Source organism: Acomys minous, assembly GCF_964271855.1.
Source record: "Acomys minous genome assembly, chromosome: 6".
NCBI classification, from domain to species: Eukaryota; Metazoa; Chordata; class Mammalia; order Rodentia; family Muridae; genus Acomys; species Acomys minous.
The window spans coordinates 39,913,475-39,930,073 of NC_140487.1; the positions used below are offsets into that span (position 1 = coordinate 39,913,475).

Here is a 16,599-nt window from a genome sequence, read left to right on the forward strand (position 1 = left end):
TTCTGAAAGAACACACCTCCAATGAAGTTCTTAAAAATTCTAACCAACCCTACAACACACACCTCATCAAATATCATGCATTCACATTTATGAAAGCATGAATCAAAATGAATCCTTCCTTCCATCAAAGGAGGAAACAGAATAAGCCAGGGAGAAGGGAAGGAAGGAAGGAAGGAAGGAAGGAAGGAAGGAAGGAAGGAAGGAGGGAGCAGATGGAGGGAAGGAAGGAGGGAAGAAGGGAGGAAAAAGGAGATCTAAGAGAAAAATAATTAAATAAGCAAATAATGTGTATCTTTTACATAACAATTAAATAAATAATATAGCAGACACAAAGAGTAACATAAAATGAGAAAAGGCTTCAGAAAATCTATAGTCCAAATCAATTACATGAAGAAATAAAAGATAACTGAAAGTAGGTCTAATATAAAACTATAAAATAATTAAACAAGAATAAGAAACAATATTTGAAAAAATGAACAAATGCATTTGTTTTAGTTTTATTAGACACAAATAAAATGCTGAACTAAAAACCAAGTCTAAAGAAATTATCTGCATAATTCAAAATAAATTAATTTTGGACTCTTTTTTAAAAAGAGATTATTTATTGTATTTATTGCATATGAGTGCTTTATCTGCAGAAGAGGGCATCTGATAACATTATAGATGGTTGTGAGCCAACATGTGGTTGCTGGGAATTGCATTCAGAACCTCTGAGTCATTTGTCCAGCACTAATTTGGGACTCTTAAACCCGTATTAGGTCAAATCAGAAACTTTTGAAAATACATACAACTTTTTCTAAAAATAAAAAGGAATTTCTGAGATTTTAAAATTCATTAAAGTTTCGAAGAAAAAAAGACTACCTTTGGGGGGTAAAAATAATTTTTCTTTTTTTAAAGAATATTTTGAAGACATGCTGAAAGCATCACAAATCTGTAACTATTCAATCTTAAAACATATTAAAATATATAAGTTCATGATTAATGGTGATGACAAGCACTTTTAAAGGTGAAAACAGACTGGAAGACTTTTTTTTTCCTTTGGAGACAGGGTTTCTCTGTCTGCCCTGACTGTCCTGAAACTTACTCTGTAGACCAGGCTGGCCTTGAAGTCAGAGATTCACCTGCCTCTGCCTCCTGAGCGCTTAAATTAAAGGCCTGTGCCACCACTGCCCAGCCAGCAGAGCACTCTTAACTCATACAAAGGTCTGTCTTGAACAATGACCTAGTTTTCTTGAGTTAGGGTGACAAAATATACTGACAGATTTATAAAATATAATCCTTATATGAAGATGTGTTGGTCAATTACACAGTATAAATTTAAATTGTTTATTAAGTTGCAAAGGCAGGCAAAGAGAGGCCTTTCTTAAAATGGCAGAAAGTGTCTGATACAACTAAGTGAGTGAATCACTTACTCTTCTTAGCAGGAAACGTTAATGGAGGAAGTGGAAAGGCCTTAAAATTTCAAAGAAAAGGTGAGGAGAAAGAAGATCTGAAGACGCAGCGTGCCATCCATAGCAGTAAATGGAGAGGAGGAAAACACGGTGTTGAGCGCCCGTAATCACAGCGCTGGGGAGGCCAAGGCAGGAGGGTCACGGGTGCGAGGGAGCATGGCATGTACGAAAGTGGCCAGCAGCCTGAGCTATGAAAGTAAGTCCTATCTCTACCCGCCTCCCTCCCGCTCTCCCAACACGACCCACAACAAAACCCAAGCAAACAAAAAACCTCTAAAGAATACAGTCCATATTCTTAACTCTATAGTGTTCAACTCCTTCCACCAAACAGAGAAGCACAGTGCTATGAGGCAGTGTCACTTTAGTGAGTGTTCATTCCAACAGTTACACCAAAGAGAATCAGCACTGTACCATCATCTCTGCTGGGCAACTGCTCAGAAATAGAGCCTGAAGAATCTTTTCTGACCACAGATCTTTTGGCTTTTCCTTGTCCTGTTCGACTTCTTTGCCGTACCATAAATCCACCAATACCTATGCAAAACAGAAATCGCATAAAGTGATTAAATAATTCTCTCTAGAACTCTATAGTACAAAGAATGGCGAACTTATTCAAAATCAGTGTTAAGTTTAATATAAATTAATAATCTCACTTTCTGCATGTGTATGGGTATGTGGTATACAGGCCTGAAGCATGCTTGAGGCATACATGTGCATGTATATGCATGTGGAGGCCAAACGCTGATGCTGGATTTTATCTTTGACCTCTCTCCACCTTACACATTGTAGCAGACTACTAACTTGAACCCAGAGGTTGCCAATTCAGGGTCGCTCATCTCCGACTCTTGAATACATGGGTTATAGGACATTACATGGGGGCTGAGGACCAAACTCCGGCCAGTCCCCATGCTCCATGGCAAGCTGAGTAATTTCTACAGCCTTGAGAATCTCATTGTTGTGTATAGTAGAAGACTTTGGAAGTGAAGACAAATGCCAAAGTCACTGTTATCACTCACATCAAACAAGAATTACAACCTGTCAGTGTATGAAAAGAACTAGATAAGATCAGAACAGATGATAGAGCTTGCATATTATGGAAGGGACAGATCTCTACTCTGCCTTGCATAATTGCCAAGTTATAATTCCTGAGAACAGCACAGCAGACCAGCATACATGATGAGGATGAAAACTGAGCTAAAATACACTAACCCTCAGTGATCAATATGACCTCAGTGGTATTATCTAGTTTTTCAATGCCAGAAAGTCCAGAAGTCATGTGACACAGGGAGAGCTGTAGCTCGGAGCACCAAATCTGGAGCCAGACTATAAAACTCTGTCTACCAATTCAACTTGGGCAAGTTATTTTACTCTTCAGCAGTATGACTCATTTATTGGTAAAATAGGGATAATATGTAGTACTTCCCTACATTGTTAAGTATAAGCAAAATTACGCTGTTAAAACGCTTAGCTATTTTAACAGTGCTTGGCACTAAGTCCTATAAGCTTTTGTCATGATCTACTTGTCCAGTAAGCGCTCTGCAATGGCCCCCAAATAAAGGATAGGAGGCATGTATGGTAGATAAAGATGTTTAGATAGAATAAAACATCATTGAAGTTCTAAAAGGCATATTCTTTATTTAAAAACGTAAGTGTACTTGGAAACATAATAATTAAAAAGATCAGTTGCTATGCCAAATGTAGTTCCCCCATAAGGAAGGTGCCACTGAAGGTGCTGGAGGACACAAACGAAAAGCTCTCACCATACTTCATGACTTAAGAAAGAGATGAATAAAGCCTACAATTTCTGATGAGACATTTCAATACCTTTTTTACACTAAGGTTTTTTTTTAAAGCAGCTTTTCTTTTCTTTTTCCTTTTTTTTTTTTCCTCCCCCTACATGTGTGCCGGCATGACAGAAGAGGGCACCAGATCTTATCAGAGATAGTTATGAGCCACCATGTGGTTTCTGGGAATTAAACTCAAGACCTCTGGAAGAGCAGCTAGTGCCCTTAACCACTGAGCCATCTCTCCAGGCCTCAAAGGATAAAATAGACTAGAAAATAAAGATTTATGGGTAGAGAGATGCCTCAGTCGTTAAGAACACTTACTATTCTTGCAAAGAACCTGGGTTTGGTTCCCAGCACCCACATGGCGTCTCACAATTCCCTCTCTGAGCTGGCACCCTCCAGTGTCCATGGGCTCCTGCATGCACACAGTATGCAAAACTAACAAAAGATCCCACACGCTACACATAGATAAAAATGAACTAAAAAATATTTAAGGAACTTAATTACTCATGGTGTCAACTACACTACAAATTCATTAAGGCAGAAGAACCTTGTTTTGTTCACTTTTGAGCCTGCCTAATTACTGAAGTTTTAAAACATAAAAATATTAGAAAATGAATGCTTAAAAGAGAATTGATGAAGAACAGCATTTATGTTCAACTTCTAGAGCAATTGATGATGAACATAAATAAAAACCAACTAAGTTACATTATTTAATAAGTGGTTAACATTTGGGGTAATGATTTATTGTCAAGTAGTCAGTTTCAAGATGAAGAATCCATCGGTTGGTTCCATGTAAAAACTACACACAGTACTGGATATTCAATTGTAAGTGATTATTATTGTTGTTACAATTGTTATCATTAGTAAATTAGCCACGTTTTGTCACATTGAAATGTCTAGCTTAAGGCCTAGAGAGATGCACAGCAACTAAGAACACTGGCCACTCTTCTCACTCAATTCCCAGCACGCACATGGTGGGTCACAAGTGTTTTTTTAACACCATTCCCAAGGAATCTGACACATCTTATGGCCTCTGTGGACACTAGACACTCACGTGGCTCACTTACATACATGTAAGCAAAGCGCAAACATTTGGGGGTGGGGTGGGGTGGGGGGATCTAATTGACATACTCTACCTGGTCTATATGGTTTTCTTTTCCTCTTTTTTATGCCATCTGTTCCTTCTACTCCCTTAGTTTCATCATCCACAGCTTCCCGCTCAGGACTAGATTCTGATTTTCCATCACAATCCATAAGTTCTCCTTCTAGAAAATGTAAATGTACCCATTAAATTGGGCCAGTCTATTCAATACAGAAATCTTAACCAAAAAAAAAAAAAAAAAAAGAAACAAAGCAAAAGATCACCAAGCCATTCTAATCCTCTGTGCCTACTAGAGTGGCTGAGAAGTAAAAAGAAAATGGTAAATGCCCATGGGATGGGCTGGGAACCATGCGTAGTGCTGTGCTCACAGGGAGTGAGACATAAGAAAAAAGAAACAGGTGGGGGTGGTGCACACCTTTGATCTGAGCAGTTGGGAGGCAGAAGCAGGCCAGTCTTCCAGTTTGAAGCCAGCCTGGCCTACACTGCAAATTACAGGACAGCCAGGGTTACACAGAAAAACCTCCTCTTGACATTAAGCTGCCGCCCCCCCCCCAAAAAAAAGAAGGGGAGGAGGAGAAGGGAGAAAAGATGGGAGAAGAAAAAGGAAACATGGTGCTAAAAAAGAGACTTATCAATCACTTTGGTTTTTTAGTAATCCTGTCTTTGTTAAGGATTTAAGATCCAGTATTTATCTATCCTGTCCACTGATACAAGTTCCAACATTTGTCATACAATATGCATTTAATAAATACTACTGAGTGATAAAACATAATGGGAAAATGATTACGGCTTTATTTCTGAGTCAAATGAAAATAATCACCCAAAATAAACACACCAAAAGTAATCATTCTTGGAAATAAACAAACATAATTTGTGCTATATTTCATGTTGCTACTAAAATTACTTTCTTACTGCAGAATTTCAGATAGAAACACCTTATGACATCTATTTTGATCAAGTAAATGTTTATAAACCCCCAGTTCACAAAGCTTAGAGGAGGGCTTATGTTGAGAATTTAGCAAACTGAAGTGAATCACTCTGAATGTTCCTCTTACAAGCTTCCAAACACAATGCTCCCAGAGATGTCAATCACATAAGTGCTTCAGGACAAGAAAACGTGCATGCACAGCTCTAAGAGCACCACTCAGAGAGGGGAGTGCCTCATCTAGAGCTGCTTTACGTAGATATGTAGCTTTCAGAAGATATTTTGTACACTAGTTCTCGCACATGCGTCTCAAAGAAAATTAATGTGCATTACCTCGACTATCATCCATTTCACCATCTCTAGAATGCTCAGACTGGATGTCTGGAGGAGTCTGCAGGACAGCCACACTATTCTGATTTATAATTTTCAATTTCAATTTTGGTTTTGTCCGTTTCCTTCTTGGAACTGCAGCTGTGAGACTCTGTAACTGAGTCATCCCTGATTCAGTCAGACACACACCATCCTGGGTATAGGTCTTAGGTGGTTCTAAAATGACAACATCCCAAGAATACAAAACTTAAGCCTTCATTTGAAAGTACTGATAATTTGATTAATATTACAAAATCTACATAGCAAGAAAACACAACTATTCATCTATTCAGCAATTATCTATAAAAAGCATGAACTGATGATGTTCAATAACATTGAATACTGATAACTTTTTAGGACTATAGGCAGAACGTATGTTAACAAAAGAAAGTGATCTTCTTGAAAGTATTTTGGTTTCCACATATCATGACCAGTTTTAGGAAGAAAACCCTGAAGCTACAGGTTCTGCTGTAGCAGCTCAATACTAAACTGTTTCCTAGTGATTTATGTAAGGGAAACCAAACGACTCCAGAAGCCCCTGTGGACAACCAGTATCAATATAACTACTTACAAACAGAAGCAGAAGTCCTGTAAAGATCCTGCACCCTCGAGTACTGTGACATACACATATTAAAGCCCATGATGAACTGACTGCTTTGTATGTTAACTAAACTATTAATAAGATCATAAATTCTTTAGACTCAAAATCTTAGTATGAAAACTTGTATATTAAAGCAATGTAAATACACTCCAAATGTTTTGTATCAAAAATGTTGTTAAAATATTGGTTTAAAAAAATAAAGCCCTCATTCAAATGCCATGTCAACATTCTAAGCTAACAAAGAAAAAATACAAAATACTAATTAATACTAAATGATTCTTACTTAAATAGGATTTCTTTTCCTACTTACTGACAACTAAGAAAGCACAGTACTCAACTGAAGTTCAGGCAAGCATAACACAATTATTCCAAAGAGCTATTCATTATTTTCTGAAATTTATAGGAACACCGTTTTAACAAATTGAGATAATATGAACATTTCATACATTAATTCTAAAAATTAACATCAGACAATTCATTTAATTTCACACAAGCATCAAGCCAATTTAAGAATTAAGTATGTACCTAGCTCTTTTACTTTTGTGACAATTTGGGCCACAAGTGAAGAGTCACAGCAGTCTGAGGAAGGCACTGAAAAGAAAAACAACAACTCAGGAAATGTTTGAGGAAAAAACTGAAAACAAGAAAGACTTAAAATTTCAGAGTCTGTAGACATATCACTCAGCAAATGTGTGAATACTATAGACTGTTAACTCTTGGGGGAAGGGCCACCTTGTACATGCCAACTAAATACTACACCTACGAGCTCCATCCCAACTCTAAAAGCAGCTTTCGGATTTCTAAAGGCATTATTTCATAGATTAGCTTTGACTGGTTTGCCTTTTTTTTTTTTTTTAATTCACACCCTGGTCACAGGCCTATCCCCCCTCTCCTCCCAGTTCCTCCCTCCCCCTCCCCATCCATATCCTTCAGAAAGGGGAGCCCCCCTTCCTGGCAAGGCAGTCCTGCCAGTGGGGAGTAAACAAGAAGCTGGTAACAGGCTTCATGTGGGTCCTCTAGTAAGGGGAGTGGGGGCTATCTCTGACTGTTTTTCTGAGACAAGGTCTCACTGTACAGCTGAGACTATTGCTTAGCTTGGCCCTGTATGCACCATGCAGTGCAGACAAGCTCAGCTTCACTACCCTGCTGCCTCTGCAGCCCCCCACCTGCCCAACCCCCAGTGAAGGGATTACTTTCTGGTGCCCACCGCCACACTCAGCTTCCAAATCCAGGATAAACAAAAAACAAAAACAAAAACAAACAAACAAACAACAACAACAAAAAAAACCACAAGGGATGTAATAAAGAAAACCAACAGAAAATGAATGGGGTATCTCCAATTACAGTAGCTCCAAGAAGTTAAACTTTGAGAGCAAAATTGTATTTATATCTAATGTGTATACGCTTCATTTTCTCTTCATACAAACCATTTTAAAGAAGTTGGGATAGAAAGTGTATTATAGTAAAAAAACAACATCTACTTCACAGATCCAAGAGACAAAGGGCGCCACGCACTCAGCTTATGTTACTCTCTTACCATTTGACACAGGCATATATGGTCTGCACATGCTACAATCAAAACCAATGTCTGCAGCATTTTCCACTTCCTCCTCAGTATTTAAGTTTTGACAAACTGCATGCATCCACCTAAAAACACACATTTACACATCGAAAAGAAGTGAATAAAATAGAGACTGTACTCTTTTAAAAATCACAGCACAGGCTGACAGTCCTCAAATGTGTCCCTTCTTCCCTAGCTATCCTATTAACCCACAAGATCCATGCTTGCACTGAGATGTCAAGAGACAGGAATGGGGACAAACACTAAGGAGGAAGCAAAAGCACACGTGGGACAATCGAGAATAGTGATCAAGTCCTGAAAGACAAAGAGGGAAGTGAGCTAGTAAGGTCAATAACTGATTCAGAAGAGTACAGGTTGAATTTTTTCCCCCGAGACAGGGTCTCTCTGTGTAGCCATGGCTGTCCTAGACTCGCTTTGTAGACCAGGCTGGCCTCGAACTCACAGTGATCCTCCTGCCTCTGCCTTCTGAGTGCTGGGATTAAAGGCGTGCGCCACCGTGTACCACCACGCCCGGCTACAAGATGACCAAGTTGAATTGTTGCTGCTTCTATCTCAGAACAGATACACTGTGTGTCAAGTAATAATGACCTTACTTTAGAGCAATTTGTAACAAAGTGCTATAAAAACTACACAACTTACTTACAAACAAGTACGGCACCAGCAATGAATTAAATCTAACCCTGCATACAATGCTGAGCTAACAGTATTGATTAAAAATAAATAAATAAAATTAAAAAAGCAAAGGCAGCACTGCAGTTTGAAAGTGCACATACTAGTGAGGAAGATGAAGGTTGTCTATGATACCTTAGCATAAGATCTGCAGCTTTGATGGGCTGATGAAGGGAGAAGAGGGTGGAGGAGACCATTTTAAGAATATACCAGAAGATTCGGAAATTTTCCATAAGAAATTGCATATATACAAACACTAAGTATGCATCTAACTTTGAGACTGATAGACCATAAAAAGCCCCCAATTGAAATTCGTAAGTGTCTAAAATTAAAAATATTTTTAAATAGCAAAGTAGTCTGGAAGCTTCTTATAGACTAGAATTCTAGAAAGCAAAGTTTTATTCCTTAAATTTATGATAGTAATTTTCTAAGTTCCTTTACTACATTTGAGAAAAAAATTTTAAAAGATAGCAAAGGAGGTAAAGAAGTGTGTACCTGTCACACTGTCTGCACTGCAGAATGAGGTCTTCTTCTCTGTAATTTCGATAGCAGACAGGGCAGGAAGACAAGCTGGCACAAGGAGCACACTGTGTGTAATTGTTCTGCCACTCACATCTCAACCCTGCAGATGTTGCACCACAGTGTCTGCACCAAACACACCTGAAATACAAATCCCCCCAAAAGTCTCAAGTTTATTTTCATATTAAAGTGTGAAGTTTTGAGAAAGGGTAAGAAAACAGAAAGAAAGGAAATAATTTTAATGTATGGAACATTTTCTGATTAGCAATATGTATCATGCCCAATGTTTACTATATGATTAAGCATACATGACTAATTTATAAAACCAACATGATAAGCAGAAGTTCAGAACTTGAAAGATTGATAACATAACACAAATCTTAGGGTACCATTTGCACTTCCAGCCTCCTTTGGGAACTGTCTGCAACGGAGGGTCTAGGCAGTACGTATGATAGCTTATGTCACAGTCATCACACAGCAAGAGTCTTCCTGGGTCAGTTGCCTTTCCACAGGCCTCACACACTGTGCACTCAAGACATCTCCAACCTTTGCTAAGAACCACTTTACTGATCTGAAAGAAGAAGAAGAAAATTTCCATGTGATTGATTTATTCATCTTTGTTTAACTAGGACATTGCATGAATTACTATTGTGCGGACACACACATAAAGAACGGGAGCAGGTAAGCAGTACTGCTTGCCCAGTACTCAGTAGGGCGCATGTGCATACCTGTAGGAGCCCACCTCACCAGCACCATCATTCACATGGTGCATATTTTATTACCATTTGAGTCCGCATAACTACTCAATGCTTCAGATTGGTGAGTGATTTTTAAACTGAGTGAGCTGTCCTACTACTGTTGACATCAACAAACTCTGTTTTTTATGAATTTATGCCTCTGAAATTTGTGATCACAGTATGGGAAAATTGTCACAGGAAAATACTAAGTTCTCACAGGCACTTTAAGGTCGTCCTGGAGTTTCAGGACATGAAGGTGGACTGACAGAGGTCCCCTTCACTCATTTTCTTCTGTCTAAAAGACCTGAATTGCTAGGATTTTGAGAATCTCTGCATACCTAATAAAATCCTAAAGAAGCAACACTGTGGAAAGCTAACACACTTGAAATAAACTTTTGTTTTGGTTTTGGTTTTGCTTTTCAGGACAGGGTTTCTCTGGCATGAAACACAGAGATCCACCTACCTCTGTCTCCCAAGTGTGAGATTAAAGGCATGAGCACCACTGCCTGGCTTGAAATTAACTTCTTAGAGATCTTGAAAAGCAAAAATCTCCCAAGTCACAATAAAATGGTAAACAGTAAAGGTATAGTGAAAATGCAGCTCAAGAGAAAGCGTAAAAGCTACAGAATTCAGAATACAGAAAAGTGAGTCACTGCGCAAAAAGGAAGAATGTCATATACACACACATGAACTATAATTTTACTTCTTGCACATTCCTAAAGTTCACCTAGGAACATATGGAATGGAGTAGGTTATGTGCCAAGAAAAGCCAAAGGACTGTGTACAAGACAATTAAGGATTTGCAAAGAACTATAAGCTAGATGCTGTGGGTACAGCTTAGACTGGCAATACAGTACTACCCCAGGAGAAACGGTATTTGAGAAAGCAATCTGATAGGATGGTGTATGTGCAGTGGGCTAAACATTCCAGAAAAAAAGGAAAGCCACAGTTTATTACTTACATCTATAGTGAACACTTAGTGAACAATAGCCAGCATTTTTCTGATTTAACTGTGCAGTGATGCTGTACCATCAAGATGTAATAGAAAGACAAGGACTGTATGATGAAAGAAAAACCTGCGTCTGATTATTCAAAGCAGCGAGTCAGCAATATCAGATACTGCTAAAGCAGTGGCACCAGCTTATTACTGAGTGTGTATATGCTGCAGATGTAGAGCTTAGTAAGGTGTGTGTGTGTTTAAACAAGTCTCATTACTTTGATAAGCATATTGATTTCTTTTAAATGTCCGAAATTACCAAATTATATTATTTATCAAATGAAGACCCTGAGAGGAAAAGCAGAGTGGAAGAGTACAGTGAAAGGCATGCTGTTCTGCAAGTAGGGAGCAGCAATTATCTGAGACTTTGTAGGCCTTGTGGTCTATGGCAACTACACAATTCTGCAACTTACGGAGAAAAAATAAAAACCACTATAAACAAACCTAACCAAAGATCATTGCTATGTTCCAATAAAAGTGTGTGTGCACAAATTGGTCACTAGCCTAAGGTATGCCAACTCCCAGCTTAGAATAATAAAATGTGTGAGAGAGTTGTGCAAGAATTTGATATAACTTGGCAAAATGTATCAAACTGCAGATCATACAGAATAAGAATGTGATCTCTGAGAGGGGGCAAACAAGAGGCTGAGCCTTGTAACACTCTGCTGAAAGACTACATCTAAGCTGCCTAACAGGATGATGGTTCAACAGTTTTTGCTGAATTTGTAAGACATTCTGGATCTCAGAAAATTGAGGCACCTAGAATTCTCAGGACTATAGAAAAGTAAAAAAGAAGTAAAGAATACGTGCTGTAGAAGATTGTAACAAAGATTCTGACTGAACACTAACCTTCCACATGTACAAAGGCATAATAAGGACCTACTGCTGGGAAAGCACACCTTCTGGCGATTTGTAAGAAGAACAACGTCCAAGGCTCACAAGGTTTAAAATTGTGTATCTCAACCAATTAAGAGTGTGAGCACACTGGGGACAAGGTGATAGGGCACAGACCTGCGACCAGAAAGGGGAGTGGTTCACAGACAAGCGGACTATCCTAGACCAAGTACTCCTAAGGTCAGAACCATCTTCAAATCACTGCTATTGCTAAGAGCTAGTTTGTTGACTACGTTCTAATTTATTCCAGCTGCACAGTATTTGAGACTATATGACATAAAGTGACAACACTACATTAACATTACATAAATAATGCTATTTGTTTGTTTGTTTGGATTTTGAGACAGGGTTTCTCTGTGTAGCCATGGCTATCCTAGACTTATTCTCCCTTTGTAGATCAGGCTGTCCTAGAACTCACAGATGTCTGCATGCCTCTGCCTCCCTGAGTGCCAGGATTACAGGCATGCGCCACAGTAGCTGGTGCTTCTATTTTCTTGTATTTTAAAATATTTCCAGTTTTTATTTCTAAAATGTTAAATACTCCATATCAGTAACCCACACAAACAAACATACAAACAAACAAAAAACCACTATCACTTTGAAGAGCATTACTTAGGGTGTGTATGTGTAACAGGTCTGTGTCTGTGTGCACCTGTGGAGGTCAGGAGACAGGACACTCACTCTTCAGCAGTCAGTCCTTTCCTTCCACCTGAATATTGAACTTAGGTATGCAAACTTGCTCAGCAAGCACTTTATTCACAGAGGTATCCTACCACTACCTTGTGAGCCTCCAATTAGTGGGACTATAGTATTCTGTTCCAAATATTATCAGTGGTACAAAAGAAACCACATGTAGCTAGAAAAGCATGCATGTTTTCTCTTATATTCTTAATTATATAGGCTTCAATTAGTTTAGTTGAAAATGGAAATTGTTGAATAGGTCAAAAGAAATTCACAGAAGTTCTGGGTAGTGTCTCTAGATCTTAACTTAGTTCCTAAAACTGCTGCCACAGTAGTCAAGGGAAAAGGCCATATTAAGACATCACTGGGCTCACAAGACTTTACTATCACATTTGAAAGGAATCAAACCACAAGGCATTTAGAATATGAAGACACAATAAAGAAATCATTTTTTCTATTCATACATAATTCTATTTTAGTTGGCTTTAAATAATTTGGGATTCAAATTTTCTAATTACTATTTATTGTGTGTATGAGTGTACACAATGGAGGGATGCAGAAGTGGCTGACTGCCACTGCATGTGGAGGTCAGCTCTCTCATTCCACCCTTATCTGCTGACCACCTCACTGGGCAAAAGCAGGAGTCCTTCTTTTTTCTACATATACACTTATATGCAGGAGTCATTTTTAAAGGCAAAGGACTCTGAGCAACACACTGGGAATGACTGTATATAGTAGCTATGCTAGTCTCCCATTCTAGATGAATTACAATATTTCATTTTGAATCCTATATGCCTAAAAGCTAGTGTTATTTTAGGAAAAAAAAAATCTCGTGTAGTTATAAAACACACATATAAAACATGATACTTTGTTTACTCTACCGATGTCTTGGATAAATAACAGCATCACACAGTGAGCAAGAAAGGGGATTAAGTTTAGAATGATCTGTAGCAAAGAAGCTTAGGTTTATTCTTGTCCCGCATGTTACAGCAGGCTCAGGAAATGGTGTGTGGTGCACAGCAGGACCCTGTATCTACAGGTGGACAGGGACCCTTCCATAGATCAGCTGAGACCTCACTCACAAATTACACATTTTATTAAAACTGAACTCTTACAAAGAACTCACTTCACTAGAAGTACTACAACATGCCCGTATTTAGGACACTTACAAACCAAGTGCATGGTTACTACATAAAAAGTCCTTAAGTGACTAAAATGAAATGCTTGCAACTAGGAGTTACAGTCTCTTGGTTATTTGAAAATTGCATTAAATACAATACTTGCGTTGTTTTTAGATATAAGGAGAAAATGTCTGTAGAGAAGGGCTAAGGAACCTGAATATAGGAGATTCATGGATAGTCAGTCATACAACACAACTACAAACTAAAGGTTCTGTAATCAAAGGATGAAAATTAATTCCTCAGTAAATGGTCAGAAGGTAAACTGCTTTAAGAGTAAATATCTACATCTTAGTACCCTTTTTAATACAAAAGCAGGATAATTTGCATAAATTAAAACCACAGATTTTAGGAGACAATTTACCAAGGTAACAAATACTTAAAATCAGTATTTAAAGTGCTAAAATATGCCCCGTATGCATAATAGCAACAAATACTTGATTTCAGTATTATCAAATTAGATACAACAGATAAATAATTTTAAGAATGGAGAAAACCTATTACTGCTGAAACAAAATAAAAATGTGTGCACCTTTGTTGGGCCTAGTAATATGGCTTCAAGAGTAAAGGTCCTCAACAGCAAGCCTGATAATCTACCTTGATGCCCAGGGCCCACATGCAGAAGAAGAAGAGAAGCAACTCCCACAAATTGTCCTCTGACTTCCAACTGTCTGCATACACATGCATACAGGGATACATGAATGAATGAATGAATGAATGAATGAATGAATGAATGAATGAATGCTTTATTAGAAATGTCTTTGTTAACTCATTTAGCTTAAGCACACTTACCTTAATACTGACACAATACGGATGGTAACACTGACCACACTGTGAACAGGCAAGTAATCTTCCTTCTGCTCCTTGGCCAAAACTGCCACAAACCACACACATATCCTGAAAATTAACAACACATAAAGCTATTTTCAGTTGCAGATAAAGCTAAAATTACACAGATTTTAAAATACATATTCTTAATTAATACGGTACTATAGTCTAACTGGATGATATCTAGGCAGGTGGGAAGGATTAAAATGAGGAAGAATTGAAAAATGGAGAATTAAATTCAAACCTGATGCAAAGTGAACTTGTCACTACTAGAAAACAAAACAACTGTATTGTGCATAGAGTTTTCTTCTTCATCTTTATTTGATGAAATATCTGCAGCAGACACCTACAAGAAGCAAAAAAAATACCAACCATGAAGCTATGCTACTTAACTGTATTACACTTAACTGAAAATTCTTATCCAAAATACATTTTTGTCCATGTCTAGACTAACAATTTTATATAATATTAATTGAAACATACTTGGACTCATACATAGGCATGGTAGTGTACACCATAATCATAGCACTAAGAAAGCTGAGGCAAGAGGATGGTAAGTTTGAGGCTAGCTAGCTAGCTACATAGCAAGACCTTTACTGCAAAATCAAAAGCCATGATGAGTTTTAATTTACAGTGATTACTTTAGACATACAAGTGCCACAGATTAAGACAAATAAGAACCCCAAATCCTGTCTTCAGTAATAACTATCCAGAAATTCTTTTTTTAATATGTATTTATTTAGTATTCATACAGTATTCTGCCTGCATATGAGCGAACAGGCCAGAAGAGGGCACCAGATCTCACTTTAGATGGTTGTGAGCCACCATGTGGTTACTGGGAATTGAGCTCAGGACCTTTAGAAGAACAGCCAGTGCTCTTAACCTCTGAGCCATCTCTCCAGCCGCACTAGCCAGAAACTCTAATCAAGAGACTATAAAACTATAGCATATGTAAATATGTGCAAATCACTGTTTTGTTTGTTTGTTTTTTCAAGACAGAGTTTCTCTTTATAGGCTTGACTATGTTGGACTCATTTTGTAGACCAGGCTGACCTAGAACTTTCTCTGCCTCTCACTCCCAGAGTACTGGGACTACAAGGATGCACTACTGTGCCTGGCTTGCATTCACTTTCATTGATACACATAACAGTCATCAAAGACTCAGTATCAGGCTCAGAAGAATGTAAATATAGCTATTTATCAACCTATATATATTACATTACATGGGGAAATGGTAATGATTTAAATGTAAGAATCATATGGCACATTTCAATTAACTTTCTTAGTTCATTATAACTTTGTAAATGTTGCTCCCAGGAAGTTTTAAAATGCATGTGTGGTTCCTATGCATTTTTATTAACTGGTACTACTTTGTAATATTAGTTTATCAAAACATCAGTACTAGTAGAACTACTACCAACCACGGGTGCTCATTTCAGAAGCTGATTATGTTTCACCAACATAGCTTAGACATCAGCAGGATGCACTACAGACAGTGCACCATAAAAGTTCTGATTTATATGCAGTAACAGGGAACCAGGAGGCCAACAGCAAATTATAAAATATGATCCTCTTCCCTTAAAAATGTTAGAACCTACAGTGAACATATTACAGTCAAGATCAAAATATAATTAATAAAATAATTTTATTGGAGAATGGCTGAAATTTTAGCTAAAGTACATTACTGTGGCATTTTAAATTTAAACACCTGTAAAAATCAGTTTTAATCAGTAAGTACTAATGTGACATTATTATCAAGATAAAATTAACAGCAATTTAAAGTCATAAAGACTTTTGATGACTACAACTACAAGGGGAATAATAAAGCAACCTAAATATTTAACCTGGAGGAATGGCCAAAACTCCTGCACCACCCCCCCAGGGGCTAGGATTACAGGCATGAGTCACAAGAGACCCGTGCTTTAAGAGGAGGGCTGGAGGTGAAGCTAGGAACCAAAGGGGCATCAGAGGACCCTGGTGAGACTTTAAGAGTTAACTGTCTTTACTGAATTGATTATAGAATGATTTTCAAGGGTTTATACACACAAAAGCGTATAAAATTGTGTGTTTGTGTGTGTGTGTGTGTGTGTGAGAGAGAGAGAGAGAGAGAGAGAGAGAGAGAGAGAGAGAGAGAGAGAGAGAGAGAGAGAGAGAGAGATCTGTCTCCTCATACCAACTATGTCTCTGTTGTATTCTGGGACAAGGTCCCACTATGTAGTTCCTGTTAGCCTGGAACTCACTTTGTAGATTAAGTAGACCTCTAATTCACTGAGATCCAC

At 38.0% G+C, this 16,599-nt stretch overlaps 1 protein-coding gene across 11 annotated transcripts in view; it reads right to left on the reverse strand.

Moving 5' to 3' along the window:
* Positions 1 to 16,599, reverse strand: part of KMT2C (lysine methyltransferase 2C) — a 216,604-nt gene that overhangs the window by 68,428 nt on the left and 131,577 nt on the right. For all 11 annotated transcript variants that reach the window (XM_084787762.1, XM_084787759.1, XM_084787767.1 and 8 more), the window contains 9 exons: positions 14,565 to 14,666; positions 14,285 to 14,389; positions 9,395 to 9,576; positions 8,982 to 9,146; positions 7,773 to 7,882; positions 6,761 to 6,826; positions 5,599 to 5,811; positions 4,375 to 4,503; positions 1,863 to 1,982 (listed from right to left, as the gene is read on the reverse strand). In XM_084787762.1, coding sequence (XP_084643888.1) covers positions 1,863 to 1,982; positions 4,375 to 4,503; positions 5,599 to 5,811; positions 6,761 to 6,826; positions 7,773 to 7,882; positions 8,982 to 9,146; positions 9,395 to 9,576; positions 14,285 to 14,389; positions 14,565 to 14,666 — 1,192 coding nt within the window. The remainder of the gene's footprint in view (positions 1 to 1,862; positions 1,983 to 4,374; positions 4,504 to 5,598; positions 5,812 to 6,760; positions 6,827 to 7,772; positions 7,883 to 8,981; positions 9,147 to 9,394; positions 9,577 to 14,284; positions 14,390 to 14,564; positions 14,667 to 16,599) is intronic.